The following is a 23,747-nucleotide window of genomic DNA, read 5'->3' as shown; positions in this document are numbered from 1 at the left end:
TAACTAAGAATAGTCAAATTTTATAAAAAAAAATTGAAGAACTCAAAAGAACATAATCATGACCAAAAAATAAAGGACGCAGGAAAGGTAGGCCCATAGGCAAATAACATTGGGTCAGAGTTCGAGGGCCAACCAGCTCATCTTTGTGACTATAAGGTAGCTTGAGCCAGTCTTTCAAAACAGGAAGACTCCATATTTTCCTTAATTCCATGCTCAGAGCTAGAAAGCGTCTCTCAGAAGGATTTAAAAACGTGGCTAATGGCAATTTTATTGTGATTCATTTCTCCAAGTTTACATAGTTAAATGTCAAGAAAATAAATAAAGACTTGACCCTCTCAGATGCATGATTACCTTTTGTAACACAAACCCTTTTATTATATTACCGGTTAGTAAGCACAGTCTTCGGTTGGCATGTGGTGACAGCATTCACACTGGGCACACATAGTTAGCTTTTTGTCTTAGACTTACTATCACTGCCACTGTTTCTAAAGTAAGCAAGTCGATGGAACTTTCAGTTCTGTGACATCTTCGTGATTTTTTTTTTTAATTGACCTGCCTCTTAACCGTTGATGTCTTCTAGAATGCAGTTCTTGGCTTTCTTAACTTTTTACTCCATACATGCTTCCTAATCTCATTCACAATCATAATTTCAGATTCCTTCTGAATCCCTATTTCTCCCAGATATGGTCGCTCTCAGGTTCTCTGCACAATGTACATAACTACTTCCTGTGCATCTGCCCTCCAGCAATCCACAGGCATCCCTAAATCCTATATTTGCAATTTCAGTGACTGGAGGCAGAAGTGTGGGAGTCATTCTAGAATCCATTCTATCACCCAATAGGTCACCCAAACCTGTAGACAACACACCTTTAACATCTTTCAGACCCATCCATTTATCTTATAATCCCAGGCTACGCCTTAATCTGGCCTCCTCATTTCTTACACTGATGACTGCTCTAGCATCCTCACTTTACTCAACATATGCCCGACAATCTGAGTACTTCTCTCTGCCTCCTCTGCTATCCCACAGGTCCAAGTTCCCATCATCTATTATTGGGATCACCACAATAGCTGCCCAGCCAGTCTTTCTATCTCTGCCTTTGACTCTGCCAGTGTACTCGCAACACAGTCACCGGAGTGATTCTTTAAAAGCCTAAGTCAGAGTATGTCACTCTTCTGCTAGCCATTTTACTTAGAGCAGAAGTCAAAGTCTGACCTTATATTTTTCTACCTGTCTCCCCTTCCTCACTTTGCTGTAGTCACAGTGGCATCCTTCTGGTTTCTTGAACTTTTCCAAGCACACTCCTACTTCAAGGCTTTTGTCCTTTTTGTTCTCTGTGCCTGGAGTGCTCGCTGCATGACTCCCTCCTTCACTTTTCACAGGTCTCAGATTAAAACTTTTATTAGTGAGGCTAACTTGACAACCTTTTACAAAATAGTAATTATCCTCCACCACCCTAGTCAAACTCTCTATTCCTAGTTATTCTCATAGCCTAGAACTGAGCCCGGAACATAGCAGATGCTTTACAAATATTTGCTGAATAAATGAATGAATGTACTTGTTGATGATAGTTTCCCCTCCTCTTAAGTCAACAGAATGATCTTTCTAAAACACAGGTCTGATTTTTACATTCAATGGATTAAACATCTTCCATGACTCATCGCTCTTGGGTTAATATCCAAGAGACTTAGAGTATCATATAAAGCCCATTAGGACAAACCTTATCTCTTATTTCTGTGGCAAATACTCCAAACTCCTTAAATTTCTGACATTTCCATTCTCACTTGCACTTTCATGTATTTTCACATATTTGCACATTCTGTTCCCTCTAACTAGAATCCCCCCACCCCCTCCACTTTTCAGCTGGCTTAGTCTCTGTATTTCCAGAAACTTCCAATTTCAACTCCTCCATCCATCTATCCATCCATCCATCCATTTATTCAACTAACAGATAATTTTGGAGCACCTGCCATATGCCAGGAACTATGTCAGGTACTCCTATAGTATCAGAGCCTCTCTCTACTGCAGCACTCCAGCGACTGTATTGCAACTGTTCACTTTTCTGGCTCACTTGCTAGTTTCTGAGCTCCTTAAGGGCTTGGGCTATATTTCTCATCTCTATGTTCCTAGAGCTTAGTGTTGACACATGGCAGGCAGTCACAAAAACTTTACCAGCACCGTGCCTTTTGTAAAAATAACACCAAGTTCTTATTACAGATCCCAAATATACATTAATTATCAATCCCCAAATCACTCATATTACATACCTATTATCAACTGATAGCCACAAATCAACAGTTTTCTGCTGGTGTGATTCGAGAATTGAGACTTTTCTTAGGCATTATGCATTGTTGCTGGTTGTTTAAGTACTAGAAACATTTAATAATGTTTTCTCTATTTAGATTTCTAAACTTCAGAATACCACCTTGCAGAGTTCAACACCTACACACTATCATGATTTTGTGACTAATTAATTAGAAAACGTGCAAGATGAGAAAGAGCATATTATTCTGGCAATGTATTTGCTATTGCTGTAATTTTGTTCCCATTTTAGGCAGTACCAACAAATTAATATAGAATCATATACTGTTATTAGTGTTCTTTCCATGGCAATTTAGCATCAAAATCTAAACAGAGAAGGACAACATTTCACTAATCATCTTATTTATGACTGACTTGTTTACAGACCTCTGGAAATTATATTTGAAGAGCTTCCTGTAAACATCTGATCTCTTTAATAATTCCATTTGTAACTTATTTAGCATCTGAATCCTGCCATTATGTAAGGACCATGTAATTGTGCTGGCTCATTGAAACTGCATTACTTTCGACCCCAGAATTCACCAATGGGATTTTATTATAAACACAATGAAATTTTGATTAGGGTTCTAAAAAAGGAGCTTGTCAAAGTAAATACTTGTTATACATATTGACATGTTATCACAGCACAGAAAACAAGCAGCTTTTAAGAGAACAATGAAAATTAAAGTAAAAATTTACTCAATCAAAGGAAGAGAAATTGTTTGAAAACCCCATAGTAAAAACATAAAATTACTCATGAGTCCAAAAAGCACTAGTAAGCTGAAAAGGATAACTTTTCCATTACCATTCAGAAGCATGGGATTTATTAAGTCACAATCAGATTGAAATCCTCAAAGTCATCTTTCTTTTTAATTCTGGTAGAGTTCCATGAGCCCTTAAAGAAATACAATGACATAGCCACAGCTCCTGGGGCTCATTAAAAACTGACAAGCTGTTTCCCTTATGGGTAGAGCTAAAAAGCTTTGCCATTCTAAGATTGTTGGCAACTTTGTTCAGATGAGTCCCTACTTTACTAGAATATGAATATTTTGTGTTCTTTGTGAATTTCATTTATAAATCTGGAAGATGGCTGCTCCTTAACCTGCAAGAAGTTTGTGCATAAATACCTTAAACTGCAGCACATATCCAGGCTTCAGCGTCAAATCTCGAGTTACTGCAAATCGATCCCCATCTGATTTTCCAAACACCATGGCTGATGGGGTGGCAGAGCAGAAAGTTTCATTTTTAACCATTCCTTCGTTAGCCAACATCAACCACACACTCATCTGATTCATAGGGTAATCAAAAGCCGGCTTCTCATAAAAGTTCTAATAGGAACAACACAAACAACACAGAAAGGCAATTTGGTAGCTTTGAAAACAAGAAAGGAGTTTTCAGATCATGACATGCAGGGCCATGTACTATTTATATTTCTAGGAAAATACAGCAGACTCTCTAAATTAACTTTTTTTTTTTTTTAAACTGCCATGAACTTTTTCTCCTGATTATTTACCTGGATATATTTTGCCACTGTGTATCTAATCATTTCATAAACACACTAATAATCATATTTAATGACTTGGTAAAACTTTCTAGTCTTGTTTTGTTTTTTTAACATCTAAATAATCTATGAACTAGTAGCATAGAGAGGTAAAAAAGTTAAGTGCAAACACAGAAAACTAAACTACATGTTCAAGTGTCAAGCACTAAATCTTTGGGGGAGTGAGTAGTTATTTGATCCCATCCTCTTTTACCATTCTCTGTCTTCTTGGAGTTCAGACATAATGAGAAGTACCTGGGGTAAAGTTGGGTTGACAACTGGGATGATTTGTTTTTGCTTCTCGGACAGAATGATGATGTCATCGACTGCCCACTGGTCATAGCCCTCCCCTGAGAACACAGGCTGCCACCAGCGGAAACGGGTGCAAGGGGTCTTGGCAGCAGCTGGCAGCTCCAGATAGACAAATCTGCATAAAAGCAAATCATTTAGCATTGGGAAAGGAAAAGCTGTGTTTTTCTTAGCAGCTGTTAAAATAACACGAGTAGCAACAAGAGAAAGTTATGTTTTGTTTGATGTTTTGGTATTTTTGTAAAGTTTCTAAGTTTAGACAGATAAGACAAGAGGTTTAAAGTTGTAAGCAAGGTTAGTCCTGATCCTGGTTTTTCCGTTTGTAATTGTATCTTTCGGAGGCAAATATTTCAACTGCGTTTGATTCATTGAACAGTGTCTTCTGACTACTATGACAATGGCCATAATATTTTAAAGAAACCCTTAAGAAAAAGCTGTTCCTTTGTATGTTATTGCATTAAAATAGCATTACAATTTTTTCAAGGCAGTTCTTACTTATTGGGGGAAAACATAAATAAGCATTAAAAATGAAACATAAATCACCCATAAGCTACCACATGGGGTTGGCCTCTGTTAACAATTTGATGTATATCATTAAAGCATGTAATCTTTTACATAGGTGAAATATATGTATGATTCGGTATCTTACAGTTTAAAACTTAACATTATATCATAAGCACATTCTCATGTCAATAAAATAAGTTCTTAAGATCATTTTACCATTTATATAATTTTTCATCACACAGATGTGCTAGTATTTATTTCACTTTTCCTTATTATAAATAATTCTGTGATGAAAAATCTTTATGTATAAAGCTTTATGTATACCTCAGTTTATTTATTTAGGGAAGATTCTTAGAAATGGAATTACCAGGTCAAATAAACTGGTCACGTTTAAGGCTCTGGATTTTTCCAAATTCCTTTCTGGGAGGGTCATGATGGTTTGCAGGATGACATGAGAGGACCTGTCTTGCTGCTCCATGTGGAGAGAGCACTTGGTGTTGTCATTAAAAAATGACCATTTGACTGTTGAAAAATGGTATCGTTTTTATTGCCACAGAGGTTGGATATTAATCATATTTTATTAGACATATGTCTTCCCTGTTGTGTAACATCTACTCATTCCTTTTACCCATTTTTCTGTTGGGATCTTAGTGTTTTTCCTGATAATTTGTATAAGCTCTTTATAGGAAGACTGATCCTCTATTTCTCGTATTTGTTGCATATATTTTCTCAGTTTGCTTTCCTTCTTTTCACTTTTTTTTTCTTTGAAATATATGTGTTACATGTGTATGTAGCTTTACATCTGTATGTAGTATATTTCTGTGTAAGCAGTCCTTTTCTTTGTTAATTCTTGCGTTGAACTTATGTTTAGAAAGTTCAGGTCTTTTTCCAAGATCAGATAGCAACCTAAGTGTTTAAATCTTTAACCAGTCTTTAACAGTTTTTGCTGATGTAAGGTGATAACCTAAATAGGTACTTTTCCCCAAGAGCCTACCCATTTTTTTCTAACACCATTTGATTGAATAGCCATTTCTTTATCATGGATAGTTGATGTGTCTTTGTTTATATATGTTTGTACAGATATCTGAGTCAATTTCTGGGTCCTCTATTTGGCTTGATTGTTCTATCCGTGCACTGGTATCATTCTACTTTAATACTGTAGCTTATACAATATGTTTCAATATTGTGCAGGGCATCCCTCTATATTTTGTCAAAAGTTTAAACTATTTTTGCCAGTTTATATTTCCAGATATAAAGCTCCCCCCCCCAAAAATGCCACTAAGATTTTGATTGGAATAGCATTAAATGTAAATTAAGAGATTTCTTCATATCACAATGTTCAGTTTTCCTATCCAGGGATGCTGTATTATTTTCCATTTATTTGTTTTCTTTTATATCTCTGAAGGAAGTTTTGAAGTTTTATCATTTCCTTTACAGAGATTCTCAGTAGTGTTTCTTAAACTTATATTTATTTATGTATTTGCCATCATGGGGCTTTCTTCTGATATCTTCCAATTCAGAATTTCTTAACCAGTTTAGTGTCATAGAACTCTTTGAGAACGTGATGAAATAGCCCCTAAAGAAAAACTCCCTTAAATAAAAATGGAATATCTCTGGAATTTGAAAAAGCTAGTGAATTTTTGTTTGTCTATATAGTACTCTAGTTGCTTTACTGAATTCTCAGTAATTTCCAGATGGACAATGCTATTACTTGGAAAAAATAATTTGAATAGTTTCAAACTGTTGTTTAAACCAGTTTGGCCCCATTATCAATTCCCCTTCTACTGTATGGGGGGGAATCTCACCAGGCTCCATCTCCCACCCACCATCCCTGACTCTCTCCTTGGATGTTATGACTCTTGTTAGACCTAGTTGCCTCTTCTCTGGTTTCCACCTCTCCCCCTGTGTGCCTTAGAAGAAATGCTTTGGGTTGGTCTGTCTGCATATCTAATTGTGTTATATTATGGAGAGTTACGTCACCTTGAAATAGCTCAATGTTTTAAAACAACGAACATATGAACCTTCAATCTACAAAATAGCTCTATTGTAAGTATTATATCTAAAATATATTTAATTTGTAAGAATTGGATCTACATATTTTTCAATAATTTTTTTCCAATAAAATAAGGTTCAGTTGTAAAATGCAAAACGAGATATTAGTATGGTAAGGCCTAATAATAATCAAGGAGATAATAATTATTATCGCACTGGAAGGAGATTGGGGCTGGTTACCTGGGTTTGCTGAAGTCTGAGAAGTACATCTCTGCCAGCAGGTGCCACTGGATGCCCCCATTGTTGCTGTACTGGAGAAGGATGCCCTCCTCTCTGCTGTCGGGCTTGTTGCATGCAGCACTCTCTCCACCGATCTGTATGTAGAACTGGACAAAGTCCACCCAGGAAGTATCCAGATCCCAGCTCACCAACCGTCTTTTTCCAGCCTTTCGGAAGAACAGAAAAATCACAGATTCAATTATCTGGGAGCAATTAGTTGTTTCCGTTTCAAATTCATATGAGCATCCTAGCACTATGTGGAGATGATCTTATTCTCATTTATTGTTGAGAGGAGCAGGTTATGCCATTTAACTGCTCCTGGATCCATTCTATTAGTCTCTACATCACTGACTCCCAGATTCGGTTATGAGATCCTTGAGAACTGCTAATTCCACCAAAGGGTACTCAAAAGTCTTTAATAAAGCAAAATTCATTTTAATGAAAACACTCCCAGCATTCGCTTTGGAAATCTCCTCCAGGCAGAGTCACGGAGAAGAAAGACCACATACATACTTTGAAATCAGCTGGAGCTGGGTTTGAATCTCAGCCCATGATTCATGCTGTTCACTAGCTGTGTGACCTTTCTGAGCTTTTATTTTCCTCAAAGTTATAACATGGGTAATAATACCTTCCTTACAGGGTGTTGTGACAATTAGATGAAATAATATGTTACATAACTTGCCTAGCACACGGCATCTCTTCCTGAGGGGACAATCTCTTAATAGATATGCCCCGGCTCTCCTCCTCCCTGGGAATTGAGGTAAAACAGGCAAGACACAAACTTCTTGACAAAAAGAGAGTACTGAAGTCTCTCGGGCTCCCAGTCAGTCTATTTCTTGGAAATAGAGAGGGTGGGAGGGATCATTAAATAAGTTTTTGCAACCATTAAATGGTCTCTTTGTGTCTTAAAAATGTTAAAAACTTCCTCAAATCCAGCAACTTGCTTCTTTTGCTTAGTGCATCCCCTGCCTGTCACAGTTCTGTTGTGAGGTATGAGATACAAATTGACAAGGTTTGTCAACATTTCTGTTGTCTCTAAACCGTTTCATTGCTAACAGGATTGAAAAAAAGTTTGCTGATAAGATTCTTTCACCCAAACTGATTCTGCCAAAGCTAATCCATGGACTGCACTGAGTGGTCTTAGAGAGTTTCCGAGGAGTTCAATTAATATTTGGGAAGAAAACCTGAGACAGAATACACAGTATAGAGAAAAGCACCCCTCACACTTATAATTTAAACCCTACTCTAATCCACTAAGTTAATTAAGAAAGGGTTTCAGTTATTAGAAGTCACAGGGGAAATACTTGGGGATAATTATAGGAGTACACTGTTACTGATAAATGTAAAGCCAATTAAGAGATTCCAAAATAGACAAGGGTGCCAGCAAAAAGAGAACTGAGGTCAATCCTGAGACAGAAACTCATTTTTTGGAACTCTCAATTTTATGTATGTATTAGAAGAAATCTTAAAATATGCATTTTCAACGTGTTAGATGTGCTTTTCATTTTTCTTGCTGTTGATTTGAAATAGTGTTAAGTGGAAACAACTCAGAGATTATTATAATCTGATCTAGAATTTTCGTGCCTCAGGATCAGTACAGGAAGAATGAATCTGAGAAGAACCTAGCTGGTTAATTCCCACCCAGCAAACTTCTCAACGATAAAGATCTAAGGTGAGGAGAATGATAAATATCCAACTATCACAATTAAATGGTTGGAATGATTGGTCAATTGTGAAATTCACAGAACAGTATTGTTCTTCCAGGAGACTATGGTGTTGCTCTATAGAGATTTTGAGAGTGTTTTGTGGGATTTTTTTTTTTTTTTTTTTTTTGCGGTACACGGGCCTCTCCCTGCTGTGGCCTCTCCCGTTGCGGAGCAATGCGCAGGCTCAGCGGCCATGGCTCACGGGCCCAGCCGCTCCGCGGCATGTGGGATCTTCCCGGACCCGGGCACGAACCCGTGTCCCCTGCATCGGCAGGCGGACTCTCAACCACTGCACCACCAGGGAAGCCCTGTGGGATTTTTTAAAAATGAAAAATATCATACTAATGCTTGGTTTGGCACTGAAGATGTTTTTTCCTAGAGAGTAGTACAAGTCATTTTCTTTTGTTTGGTGACCTGAAATGCTGAACATTGTTTTAAAGGGGGAAAAGAGAGAAAAAGGAAATGGCTCAGGGCAAACTGTTTTGTCAGAATTTAGAATCAGATGTTAACACACGGTTTGCAGTTTTTCTACTATACTATGATCAATGTATTTATGTATATGTGTAGATATATATAAACACGTAATATGCGTATACATGTGTTGGGAGTAATAGATTAAGGACTTCCTCATTCCTAGAGTGTGGAAAATACCCTCCAATTTCCCCCAGCATTCTAGGTTAAAATGTCTTCAGTGTTTAGATAAAATAATACAGAATTTAAAGGTAATGCCTACAGAATCTAGAGCCTTTATAACAAAACCTCTAAAATGCTTTATAAAAACTTTACCTTTTGACTTCCATTAAAACCTTCTTTAATCAAAATGCCAGTAGAATAAAAGTCTACTATATTTATTTGAAAATAACCATTTCTTTATAACTTTCTGTTGTTTTCCAATTTTCTTTCATCCATTCATTGATTTCTTTCTTCAGCAAATAATTACCGGTTGCCAGTTATACCAAGCTCAATACCACGTGTTATAAAAACAAACTTGAAAGGAGAGTTCACAGATACGTACGTGCAGGGAGAGTAATAACTTAGGGCTGCAGAGCAAGTTCTACTCCTTGTTAAATCCCATTTGGTCATATGATTAATGATCAATGCTCCAATCTATTCGGTCTCAAGGGTATTTATTGATATGTAAATGCCTAACGCAAGGCATGCCTTTCTGAGTTGAACATCTTATCTAGAAGTATGGCTCAGTCAGTAAGACTGTGCATTTTGCTGGGTACTGTGAGAATAAAAATAAAAATATGATCTATATATGTAGGGAACACAGTGAGAGGTGCAGTCAAAGAAAGGAAAGATCAGTGTACTCTGCCCTAGTCCCAGAAAGCCCCATGGAAGTGAAACCGAGCAGGACCCTGTGGGGCTTCTGGGCACAAAAGCCTTTCCGTGTGCCCCACTCCTTGTTTGTAGGGAATAGACTCCAGCCTCTATGACCTTCCTTGAGTCCCAAAGGACAGATTCAAACAGTTGTCAATCAGGGAAGGGAGGGTATGCAGAGTCAAGGGAGGAACGGCCAAGAAACAATAATGCAGCCTTGGTGCAGGGCTGTGGTTCTGCCTCAAGGGATACACGTTAACAGTATCTTTTGAGCTCTTTATAGAACTAAAACCCAACAAGTGGCAGATGTCAGCATTCTTCATACCAGAGAAGACCACCTGAGGCCAGATTAAAGGAGCCAGAGAAGCCTATCAAGAGATCACCTGAGATGAGATTAAAAGAGTGCAAGGGGCTTCCCTGGTGGCGCAGTGGTTGAGAATCTGCCTGCTAATGCAGGGGGACACGGGTTCGAGCCCTGGTCTGGGAGGATCCCACATGCCGCGGAGCAACTAGGCCCGTGAGGCACAACTACTGAGCCTGAGCGTCTGGAGCCTGTGCTCTGCAACAAGAGAGGCCGTGATAGTGAGAGGCCCACGCACTGCGATGAAGAGTGGCCCCCGCTCGCCGCAACTAGAGAAAGCCCTTGCACAGAAACGAAGACCCAACAGAGCAAAAATGAATAAATTAATTAATAAACTCCTACCCCCAACATCTTCTAAAAAACAACAACAACAAAGAGTGCAGGCCCTGCACACACCCTAATCTTATCAGCAACCCCACCCTTGAACTATTGCTATAAAACTCCTCACCAAATCCTCCTGGGGCGGGAAACAGTTTTTCAGGGCAGGAGCCCACTGTGTCCCCCTTTGCCTGGCAAAGCAATAAAGCTATTCTTTTCTACTTCACCCAAAATTCTGTCTCTGAGATTCGATTTGGCACCAGTATACAGAGGCCAAGCTTTCGAAGTCAGAAGCAGCAGGATTTGGGCAAAACACTGCAAGGTTTATATGGATGTGAGAGGCCGTGGAAGGCATAACGGAAAGCAGTGGAGGCTAGGCAAAGAGGGAAATTGGCAAAATCTGGGATGATGAGGAGAGCTTCCTGTTTGGAGCAGAGGACTCATGTTTGGAAAAAGAAAATAAGTTCTGTAGTTAGGGCAGCAGTATTGGAGACTATCCTGAACACTGGTGATGGAAGAGTGACAGGACAGAAGCATGTTTTTAGAGAAATTAATCTAGGGTGGTCTGCAAAGGTCTAAGGAACACTTCCTTTGGGTTATTACCCCTTCTTTACTTCAATTATGCTGGCTGGTGGCAGGTACCAAACTGTGTATCCCACCTCTCTGCCAAAGGAGTGAGTACATAACTCTGGCCATGCCAATCATATTACAACATTCCCCAGACATGTGACTGGCCAATCAGAAACCTTTCCCACATTTTCCTATGGAGTTGTTTATAGAGCTCTGTGGTCATGGTTTCACTCTCACAACGACAGCTGACCTGAAAAGAGTCTCCTCTTAAGGAGAGAGCTCTGTGGGCATTTGAGTTTCCAGCTCCATGTATCTCTGAATCAAGTTTCATCTAAGCCCTCCCTGTTTTGATTACAAGAACCAATTTTCCTTCTTTTTTGCTTAAGCTAGTTTCTCTCACTTAGAATTCAAAACAGATCTGACTGATACAAGAGAAAAAAGTAAAAATATGATCCTTAGATATTTTGACAAAAATTTAGGGAGAAAGCTGGTTTCGGAGAGGAAGAGAATGATTTTATTTCTGAAATGCTGATTTTGTTAGTGGCAGGGCATACATATGGAAATATTCAATGATACCAGTTTGAAATTTATTTTCATAAAATGTAATTATGATAGCTAACACTTATAGGCTATTTCTATATGCCCAACACTATCCTTTATTCTTTACCTGCATTAACTCACTCTCAACATCCTACTTTACAGTCGAAAAAACTGTGACACAGAAAGATGTTATAACTCTGCAAGGTGAACCAATTAATTAGTTTTGGAGCCCAGGTATAAAGCCAGGTAGCTTGACTCCAGACATAATCTTGAATTAAGTGTTAGAAATATTGATATGTAACCTTTATATGTTTAAAATATCTGTGTGTATGCACACATGTTTACTGGGGTGTTTGGGTAAATATTGGTTAAGGATTCATAATCTTGTTTTAAAATTGATGGTTATGGGAGACACAATCTTTTCATTTCTGCATGATTATACAGTGTACCCAGATCTATGCAATGAATATTGGTCACTTATTGACTATTATCTCTAAGAATAATGACATGGGGATCTTAGATGTCAATGGATAAGAAATATCATTAAATGGAATCCGTCCCTGATTTTCTGGCATTTTCCAGCTTGTTTACTTTGTTATTTACATTTTCTTGTTTAAATTTTCTATCTTGTTTACATTTTCTATCTGATTCTTTGTTCTGCACCTGCCTCAAAACGAAAGCTGTACCTATTTCTGCATTTGCATACATTAACTTGTTTTGGATTTCTGCCCAAACAGGTTCTGCAACACATCAGTCCTATGGTATATCACCCACCTTTGTGTACTTGCTATGTGACGTGGAATGGGACATTTTCAGTTGTCCTAGAATTGGTGGCTATAGTCCCTGCTGGAAAGAAGTGGTGCTGGTCACCCCACATTCTAAAGAGAGCTGCCAATAATTAGGGTTGAACACATTGCTCAGGTTGGAGAGCTGGACCTGCTCCCCTCTGCAGTCCTTTCGAAAACTATATGAAGAGATGAACTGGAGGAGGCAGGAAGAAAAGAATATCCTGTCTGGACTGTAGCAAGGGAGGAGAGGAAGGTGGGTCTCTCAGCCGCATCCCTCACCAAGCAACACGGGTTAGGAGTATTCCAAGAGAATCAGACTTAGGGATTCTGGCTGGCACCTCAATCCCTAGTTGGTATGTACTGATCTGTCTGCTTCCACTGGGAAAGCTGAACCCTGCAAGAAAACCGTCTACTCAGAGTCCCTGTTATGAGGTGCCCCCAAATTCATATGTTGAAAGGCTAACCCTTATAGGGATCGTATTAGGAGGTGAGGCCTTTGGCAGGTAGTTAAATGATGAAGGTGGAGTCCTCATGATGGGATGAGTGCCCTTATAAGAAGAGACAGGAGAAGGCCTGCTTTCTCCCTCTGCTCTCTCTCCACCATGTGAGGACACAATGCAAAGATGGCCGTCCTGCAAATGTGGAAGCAGGCCCTCACTAGACATTGGATCTGCTAGTGCCTCGATCTTGGACTTTCCAGCTTGCAGAACTGTGAGAAAAAAACATTTGCTGTTGAAGCCACCCACTCTATGGTATTTTGTTATAGTAGCCCAAGTTGACTAGGACGGCCCCACATCAGCCGATGCCACCAGCAGCCACCAAACTGAGCTGAAATAGGACCTGAGATGTCTGCTCTTGATGTAGAGCTGGTCAGTACCCTAGGAATGGCTTTGCACACCCCTACCCTCACCTTTATTCCTCCTTCCTCCAATCATATTCTTGGATTGACAAATTGAATAAACATTTCTAGAAATGTTTTCTACATGTTAGGTACCGTTCTACATGATTTACAAGTACTAACTCATTTAACCTGAGTTATTAACTCATTAATAACCCTAATGAGGCAGATACTCTTTTACAAACGAGGAAGCCAAGTCACAGAGAGGTTAAGGTATTTGTTCCAAGTCACACAGCTAGGAAGTGGCAGAATCAGACTGAAACAGGCAGTCTGGCTCCAGAGTTGCTGTTGTTAACTTCTAAGCTCCACTACCTCCACCACCACTCACGTCCTCACCCCCAGGCCCACGTGCTCATACACCCTCCAAAGCCTGGTATGAGAAGGGGCCAAGACCCTGCCCCACTCAAAGCCCCCCAAGACACAAGCCTGGCTGGCACTGGAGGAAAGGAAAGCAATGAGCTTTAAATCAGGTCCAAGAAAGGCAGGAATTTTAAACTGGCCTATCTGGATTTGTAGTAAGCAAAGACAAGCATAAAACTATGAATTTCCCAAATGGAGCTAAGGCATAGAAATTTGACAAAGTCCAGTCAAAAGCAGGGAATGTGGGGAAAAATAAAACTGTGTCCTATTTGTACCTTCTGAGTTCAGACGGCTCCAACATCAGTCAAATATTGAAATAGCTACTGTCCTGATCACTTACTCCTGGCTCTTAGTCCTACCTTGCTGAAATACAGAGATGATCCAGAAGAGATGACTCCACACCCTTCTTCTGGTTTTACAATTTCTCCCCCAATAACTTCTTGCCAGTCAGACTCCCAAGCATTTGGGTTCTCAAAGTCCGACATGATCGTGGAAGGAAGGGCAGCTTCTGGGTGGCACTCAGTGCCTTGGTATCCCTGGTCACACCTACGAGAGAGGAGGGCCGAGTGAACAAGTGATGGACTACTGTGTGAATGCCACAGCCATCTGACCTGCAACATTTCCTATATCTCACTTTTGTTAGGTATTAGCATCTGTACTAGACTTTTCTCTACAGTGCAATCTTTGAATATGGTGGTAGCAACCTTCAGTTTTGCACAAGGCGGAAAAAGGGATAGAATCCATTCTTAAAACAAATAGTGCTGTAACAGGAGAGATGAGGCATCAAGTAGTAACGAAGAAGGATACAGGCGTGTGTGCACATGTGTGATGGGGGGAGGGGAAGGATTGTGAGATCTTCCCGTAGGTTTAAAAGGTCACATATAAATGTTTTTCTGCTCACCCAACATTTAATTGTGGCCGGGTTTTATAGTTCCTCTTTCTGATTAGATTATGTCTCTTTTAGAGTCTTTAAGTATTCAAGTGTGTTCCTATCTCATCCTCATTAGCGATAATCACCATCTCCCATGGTACACAACCTTGAGCTTCTGGTGAAGTGCTGTAGGAAAGCGTGTAGCAGCTGTTTGACTAGACCTTTAAGACTATCAAGGGAAGGAAGGGGGAAGCAATAGCAAGGCTCTGTTAACTAACAAAGAGGACTTTGGGGCTAATTGATAAACTCTGAAATTTAAACCCAGGAGGTTACATTTTAAGGTTTACAATCTATGGCTTTATACCTATTGAAATACAACAATATCTTTTACATCAGAATAAAGACAGAAAGGAGGATCGTTTTCCTTTGGCGATCTCATTATTTATCAGGTGATCCCTATAACTGATGACAGCTGCTGTGGTATGGCTATAAACACACATCCGGAAAAGCAGAGTCAACCAGGCCTCCTGACGCACGTACCTGCACACGCCGTGGTCGCAAGAGCCGTGCCCACTGCACATGTTTGGGCACTGCTGCCCAATGTAAATGCTGTCTAACGCCCACTCGTCTTGGGCAGTGTAATAGCTCTGACTCCAGCGGAAGCGGGTGGCGCTGGACCTAGAAACAAGGCACAGTAACGAAAACAGTATTTTAACTGACATGGGACCGTATAGACAAGAAACGGTGGAGCTCAAAATCCTTCAGAGAACGAACTCTCTGGAACTTGAATTTAGCTGCTAATCATCCACCATGAAGGAAAGCCTATTTTGTATATACCTCAATCTTAATTTATTTGAGACTACATTTAATTAATAAATTTGTATTTTAAAGAAAAACACAATATCAGATTTTTGTTGTTGTTGCACAGGGATTTGACGCGCGGAAAAGAAAGGAAGTAAAACGATATTTTTTAAAAATAAAAATTTGTAAGAAACTGTCTCTTTCACAGATGAAAATGTGCAGTGTTTAACTCAGAGTAAGGCAGTTTCTTAAAATAAACGTATCAGTAGTTATTGGAAGACTTCCAGTTAACTCTCAATATAAAACAAAAGTTTTGTTTGGAGGTATGGTTTTGGGGTTGAGGGGATGGGCTACAATGTACTATTTTACAAGTAAGAACATCTGGGTGCTAAATCCTGCTTCTTATTTCTGAAACATTAACTTGCTTAGGTTTCATGGACAAACTGATGTTAAGTGGAGATAAAAACTTTAAAACAGTCCATTACACATAGAGAAACACTTGGGACCCTGATTCATCTACACTACATATAAAGTCTAAAGAAGAGGATGTTTTGAGAGCAATGGCAGGAAGGTTTTCATTCACTGACTACCATAAAAAAATTCTTTTAAAATCACATCATACTTTTCACCTCTAAGAATTTTCAGGGATCCATGATTAGTTCTTTCTGGTCAAAGCGCAAAAAAAAAAAAAAAAGAAAACAAAAAGAATTTGCAGAATTAACGTGCATGCTCAGTTCCATTAATTAAACCCTCCCCAAGTACACTATCTACAGATACACTTGATCTTAATGGCTCTGCATGATCCATTAAAGTCTACTGCATCAATTACCCACATATTGAATACTCCCTAAGTACATAACAGGCTGTTAAAATCCAGACTAAGACTTTACTGTTTATTTTACTAATGATCTGTGGCTAATAGGTTGCATTTTTATTCCTAGTAGGATGATTCCAGGAATCACTGAGATGCATCCACTAGACACAGGTTAGCGGGATATCAGTGTTCTTCATGATACATACGATGAGACAGATGCACCTCTTCTATGGTAATAGTTTATATTTGTAATCTAACAGCCATCACAATTTTCACAGTCCCATTAAGAAATGTTTTTTAGAAAAGCCTACTATAAAAGTAGGTACATTATCTTAGAGCCCCACAGAATACAAATAAATTAAGATGCATGCACCACTGTCATTTAAAGGAGAGATGACTATATTTCTTTTAAGATTGATTACAATCTGAGTCAAGTCTAGGGTCACACGTATCTAGACGGTGAACTCCTTTGGGGACAGGGATATGTTTTTGTCTCAGTAGTTTGCACAGGAACAGAATAAAGTAAGTGTACAAAAACAGTCTGCTAAAAAATGAGCCGATGAGTAGAGGGACAAGGCCAGGAAAGGGCAGCCTGTTTCTGACTTCTGCAGGTAACAGTGTGAAGAAAGTGCTAGGAATCAGGCGACCCGTCCCCCAGGACCCTGGCTCTGTAATTTATCAGCTGTGTGATCTTTACTGGAAAATTTAAGACTTCAGGGGCTTCTAGTTCCTCACCTCTCAAATAAATAGATTGGGCAATCTGATTTCTAAGATCCCTTCCAGCTCAAAAATGTAATGATTGCTCTGGTGGTTTGTTGACCGAGGTGATAGTTTATTTTCTTTAGAGTCACATGCTTACATGAAACCCATGGCATACATTATTTTGAAGTTTTGATGTTTCAGACATTAAAATGGGGTTGGAGGGTTTCAGAACCTGACCTAGATTTCTCAATTTATGCTTCTAAACAGTCACATGTAAACACTCTCCAAATTCTTTTTATAAGTAAATTAATCCTTACATGTACCTATGAACTCTTGAAAAGATATTTCCTTAAGATAAAAAGCTTAAAAAGTGAATTATTCCATTTAAAGTGACAATCCACAGTTTCATGTACTGATGTTAATTAACAGAAGAGAAAGCAAAAGAGGTTGAATATTGGCTTCGTTTTTAGTGAGAAAAAAAAATTAGTTGTGTGAGCAATCTCCAGCTGGTCACATGTGAGAACACAGGGTGTGATCTCACTGATTTGCAGCTGCATCACTGCTAAATATCGCCCTCAATACAAATATTTAATTTGCCAATTTTCTCTTTCTCTCTCTCCCTTCCTCTTTCTCCCTGCCTCTGCCTCTCTCTCAAAACTAAGTATTCTTAGGAGGAAAATCTTGTATACTTTGGATTGAGTCTGGAAATAGCACTACTGCTGTGTGGATCATGAAATGAAGTTGACCTACATTTAAAATTCAAACTATGGATTCTCAAAGGCAACAAAACTTGACAGTCTTTTCTTTATTTGATTTTTTTCCTCTTATAAACTTCTAGACTGAAATAAAATATCACTGAGTCATCTCTCGATAGTTAGGTAACTGAGGAATCAAGGTAAATGAAGTCCGGCTAAATTGTATTTTCTACCTTCAGAGTGACTATAATTACATTTACCCAAATATCCTGAAACTCATTCAGTCATTAGGTGTTGATTTGTTCATGAAGTCAGCTACTGACAGCCGTTTGGGTCTCATTAGGCCCTGTTCTTATGTAAATGTCTCTCACAAAAACAAAATTAATTTTCATTGGGTAACAAATGTTCAGTTCATATACAAAATAATTTCTTTGAGCAGGTGTATACATGTTCAGTATTCCACTCTAAGTTGTCCTATCTAGCATTATCTTCTAAAGTTAACAGATCTTTGACAGTGCAGACCAAATTTGCTTGTCTACGTTCAATTTATAGTTGCATACGCTGGACAATCAAAACAGCAGAAGAAAGATTCACCAAAAGGAATATTGCTTCACACTAAACTGTACTTCCTTGCCCCAATGCTTGGGAAAAACATGCAATCTGCAAAAGTTTGAAATGCATATAATAAAGTTATCAAGAATGCCAAAGAGAATAAATGTACTTTATCTTTATAGCGGAGATTTAAAGCATTACAGATCTGAAAACAATGATAATAACAAGTTGAACACTATTTTTTTGAAATACTATAGCAATAATGTTTAGTTTACGTATTAGTCAGTAGAAATGTTAAAATAAATATCCTATCGGGTGGTTTGTTTTTAAGAAATATTTTTACTTTCTTTACCCAGGGCTTTGAGGGAAACCTCGAAAAACAGAATTCAATTATTTACCTACATGTACTTAAAGGCAAATTGTCAGGAATGATCTAGTAGATTTTTTTTTCAGTTTGTAAAAAGAGATGGTTTGTAATAAAACATCTCTTTAGTTCATCAAGGCACACTGAATTGAAATTTATTTAATTTCCCAACATTTAATGAGCACCCCTACAACATGACAGGCTCTGTGTTAAAACTAAAGAGTTTAAGGATCAATATATTTCCTCTCAAGTGCTGAATAAACATTGACAAGAACCAGACCTTTTCTTACTATACTAAAACTTTCAACCTCGTGGTACTTTTTTTTTTTTCCTTTTTCTTTTTTTGCGGTACGCGGGCCTCTCACCGCTGTGGCCTCTCCCGTTGAGGAGCACAGCCTCCAGACGCGCAGGCCCAGCGACCATGGCTCATGGGCCCAGCCGCTCCACGGCATGTGGGATCCTCCTGGACCAGGGCACGAACCCGTGTCCCCGCATCGGCAGGCAGACTCTCAACCACTGCGCTACCAGGGAAGCCCTATCTTTTAAGCTAAGAAAATAATAATGCTACATACCATCTCAGTGTAAAATAACCTGCAAAGGCTTTTGCGATAAAGGACGATACTTTTTGGATATTACCTAAACTATATTAATTAAGAATTATAATTTAAAACTTTTCTGGGAACAAAAGGACATCTCTAAAATACACTATCAGTATTATCTTGTCATCATAATTTTGAAATTGTACCCCACATGTCAATGAATAAAAATCAGTGTTTTTTACATAATGAGGGTAATATACATAATGGCAAAATAATGGGGGCAAATTAAATAAAAGAAGCTCAGTAGCTTTGCACCAAGTATGACCAGTATTTCAATGTTTGATGTGTCGCTTTTTATAATCTTGATAGATATGCTTGGAATATCATTGAAATTAAATAAAAATCTTGATTATATTCCCAGCAGTAGATATAAAAAAGTAGGATGTTAGAAAAAGTAGCAACTTGTTATACAAAGCATTAATAGAGTATCCAGGAAATGGCTCACAGTTGGATATAAAAAAATCTGTGGAAATCAAATTTCAAGCATTTTGTTCCAACCGACATAATGATGAATCCTTAAAAATAATCAAGGAGACATTCTTCTATAATGTAGTAATTCAATCTTCAACTAAAGGAGGTATAATAATAATTCTAGGTAGTTATCTAACCAATTTTTTTTTGTACAGCCTAACTTACATAAAATAGTCTGAGAAGGGTTGATTTAGTAATTTTTTTTACAAAAGGGGTCTTGGAAGGCAGATACCACAGAAAAATATAATTTTTGTCTCTTTTATGCTTTTTCTGCTACACAAATCACAGAATCTTAGAATTCCAGAACTGCCAGGGACCTTTTAAGATTGTCTAGTTCAACCTCTTCATCATACATATAAGGAGTCACGTTTGAAGAGGTTAAATGGCTAAAGCATGTAGTCAATCAGTAGAGATATACTGAGAACTCAGCCCTTCTAATTTCTAGTCAAAGGTTCTTTCCTGGGCAAGCTCGTCCTATCCCAGGGTTTAAACAGGACTCATACTATTTAACTTTTCAACCCAAACCTCTTTTCTGAGCTCCAGGTTCATAAGTCCAATTGGCTTCTTGACATTTCTGCTTGAGTAGATAAGTATCTCAAACTTCACATTACAAAACCTAAGAAGCACTATGTCTCTTAATTCTCTGCCCTAAATCCACTCCTCCAATCCCTCCCATCTCAGTCAATGGTATTATCATCCAACAATGTTCCCAGACCCAGACTTCAGAAACTGCTTTTGATTCTTCCATTTCTACCTCAGCCCCAATCTGGTCCATCAACAAGCCCTATTTGATTAAAATGCATTTCATAAAAGATGTCTCCTTCCACGTTGTTACTATCATACTCCAAGCCACCTAAACATCTAATGCCTGGACCTCCCCCCTCCCCGCTGGAACTGGTCTCCCTGTCTTCACTCTTTATCCTACAATCTATTCCTCACACAGGCCTCAGAGTGTTCAGTCTAACATGAAACAATGTAACATTTGGGGAAAATGTGCTTTTCTCTTTCATATTATCAAATGTTTAACTTTCTCCCTAGTTACTGAGGCTTCTGCTTCCTGGGGGATGATTTCCATTGTTACTGAAAGAATGTGAATAGAGAAAAAGAGTGTATATTAAGTTTTTAAAAGAAAAAGAAGGGCTTTGAACCAAGAAAACAGCCATGCAATCCAAACTGTCTTGACATAAGAGTTTTTAGATTCCTGCATCATTCTCTTTTTTTTTTTTTTTTTGCATTACGTGGGCCTCTCACTGCTGTGGCCTCTCCCGTTCTGGAGCACAGGCTCCAGACGCACAGGCTCAGCAGCTATGGCTCACGGGCCCAGCCGCTCCACGGCATGTGGGATCTTCCCAGACCGGGGCACGAACCCGTGTCCTAGGCATCCGCAGGCGGACTCTCAACCACTGAGCCACCAGGGAAGCCCTCTATCATTCTCTTTTATATGTCAAACCCAAAGGAACTGGCTCATTGAATTTTCCCAAAAAAAGAAAAGTTGAGGCAAAAGGGAGATGAGAAAAAGCCAGGACAGTTTGGAAACCAAACTTTCATTGGCTCTATTTTTCAAATAGCCTAGGAATAAAAGAAAGATCTTTTGATGCTGAAAAAAAAGAATGCATCTTGCCACGTTGTGCTTAATTCTTCTTCATATTCGTCATGCTAAAAGAGATAGAAAAGTTAAAGTGACAGCCATATCTGAAGATGTCATCTCTCACCAAGTTTTCTGGGGAAGAAGCACTATGACTCTTTTCCACTGTGTGAACTCACTGGCATGGTAAATACTTGCTGATGTAAATTCCTGACAACTCGGCATACTTGGAAGGCATTCCTAAAAGAGAATCATGCAAAAATTCAATTCAGCTTCTGTTTCCTCCAGGGCAATATGTTTACTCTCTCAACTCAAGTGAAAAAGAGCTTGGAGAAATCTAATGTTACAACCTCAACCATTTGCAACATGAATGCAATCTATAAATTGTCCTTCTGTGAAGCTGAAATATTTGGGAAATAATTTAAATGAGATCCCACAGTGGAATTAAATGTCTTCCAATTCTCACACGGAAAAACAGAAAATGGATTAGGATCCATTTTTTGGCCTGTTAGCATAACATTGGCATTTGGTAAAATTATCCTATTCACTATGTACTTATGCATTTGTTGCAATATCAGACCACCAGTATGTATATATAAAGAAGTACATTTTATTCCAAGAAACTGGAATTATGTATTTCTTTTTTAAAACAAGAGATACCATATTCTTAATATGATCTACCTGCAGGTGAAGAGATTTAGAAAAGAACAGATGAAGACATGCTATAGAGAAAGAAGAAAGAGACATTTATAGAAAAAGAGAGCTAGAGAAAATAATGTTGAAAACACCATCCCAGTATATCTAGTCCTGAAGTTATTCCCATTTTTAAAAAATTTCAATTGCTCTTTAGTATCTGATAATGCAGAATGTGGCATCCTTGTAATCCATTGCTGACTTGATGTCAATTCTGTTACAAATAACATTGTTCCTTTTAAACGAAAACTAAACTTTTAGAACTGCAATTCTTTGCTTCCTGTGTTAAAACGTGAAGGCTACCTATCACAAACTTTAGAAAAAATAGACTTACCTCTTGTACGAGGTGCCAGGTGAGGCCATGGTTGGTTGAATACTCTAGTTTCACCTGGTTGTCCATGTGTGGAGTGTATTTCTGGCCACAGCCCATCACCAAGCTGAACTGAATCATGTAGGATGCTCCTATCTGCATTGATTGTGTTTCCACATAGCGCATACTTGAGGCAAGTTTAGAATCTCCTGTAAAACTGAAAGACAGAGGTGGAAATCAGAAAATTAAAAACAGCAATATATTAGGGAAAAATTAAGCTCTTTGTTTCATATCATACATCAAAATAGTTTCATTTTACTTATTTAAACCTTGCCAAGCTCTAGAATGGATTTTAGTTAATCTAAAAAAGGCAATTTGAAGGCTTTCCTGGTAGCACAGTGGTTAAGAATCCGCCTGCCAATGTAGGAGACATGGTTCGAGCCCTGGTTGGGGAGGACCCCACATGCTGCGGAGCAACTAAGCCCGTGCGCCACAACTACTTAGCCTGCCCTCTAGAGCCCACGAGCCACAACTACTGAGCCCACGCACGCCTAGAGCCTGTGCTCCGCAACAAGAGAAGCCGCTGCAGTGAGAAGCCCACGCACCACGACGAAGAGTAGCCCCGGCTCACCTCAACTAGAGGAAGCCTGCGTGCAGCAACGAAGACCCAATGAAGCCAAAAATAAATAAATAAATTTATTTAAAAACAAAATCTTAAAAAAGGCAATTTGAAACAATCTGCCTATCAAGGAAGCAACATTTTCTTTTAAGTTAATACCTACAGTTGTCAAATATATTTGAAAATGGGTACTCACTCATATACTGCTCATGAGTATAAACCCTTTGACTCATTTCTTGGAACCTAGCCTAAGGAAATAGTCCTAAATTCAAAAATAATTTTATAAAATACGATGAATATTGTAGGTTTACTCATAGTAGTAATTGGCAACCATTTAAATGTCAAACTGTAGGGAAAATGGAATGCTTTAGTAAATTGGTATAGTCACGATAGATTGTCCATATTTCAAATATTAATGAAGGTTATGTAATCAAATTAACGTGTATGTGAAAAAGTAAGTTTTAAAAAAATCCACAAAATGATGAATGAAGGAAATTCACCAGAATGTTTGCAGGGGCTGTGTTTGATGGTAGGAAATGGGACAATTTAAAACTTCTCATTTTTCTTATTTTCCAAATAGTCTTTAATGCTCAGCCATTAAATACTGAAAACATGATAATGCAGTTCTAATGGTTGTACCTCAACTCAAAAATTCCCATGTTTTACTCGTCTCAATTGAGTACTACGGGATTATAAACTGCTTGAAGGCCCGCACAATTACTTTTTCAGAGAAAAGTGCTCAAGGAATTTATAACCTACCAGAGGAGATTAAAATATGGACATGCTTCACTGTAGTTAATATGGGTCAATGTAAATATTCCCAGGGCCAACCACACTGGGGTTTGTCTGTCACAGTACTTGGTACTGCCATTCTGAAGCAG

General features: G+C 38.6%; 1 protein-coding gene across 2 annotated transcripts in view; it reads right to left on the bottom strand.

The window, feature by feature from the left end:
• Nucleotides 1-23,747, bottom strand: part of RELN (reelin) — a 522,720-nt gene that overhangs the window by 105,912 nt on the left and 393,061 nt on the right. For both annotated transcript variants that reach the window (XM_065883760.1, XM_065883761.1), the window contains exons 21-27: nt 22,272-22,464; nt 21,372-21,484; nt 15,202-15,339; nt 14,150-14,336; nt 6,888-7,093; nt 4,098-4,269; nt 3,430-3,630 (exon numbers count right to left, since the gene is read on the bottom strand). In XM_065883760.1, coding sequence (XP_065739832.1) covers nt 3,430-3,630; nt 4,098-4,269; nt 6,888-7,093; nt 14,150-14,336; nt 15,202-15,339; nt 21,372-21,484; nt 22,272-22,464 — 1,210 coding nt within the window. The remainder of the gene's footprint in view (nt 1-3,429; nt 3,631-4,097; nt 4,270-6,887; nt 7,094-14,149; nt 14,337-15,201; nt 15,340-21,371; nt 21,485-22,271; nt 22,465-23,747) is intronic.

The sequence above is a fragment of the Phocoena phocoena genome, chromosome 9, assembly GCF_963924675.1.
Source record: "Phocoena phocoena chromosome 9, mPhoPho1.1, whole genome shotgun sequence".
Lineage (NCBI taxonomy): Eukaryota > Metazoa > Chordata > Mammalia > Artiodactyla > Phocoenidae > Phocoena > Phocoena phocoena.
Note: the sequence above shows the minus strand (reverse complement) of the source record. Positions and strands in the feature narration are given on the sequence as shown.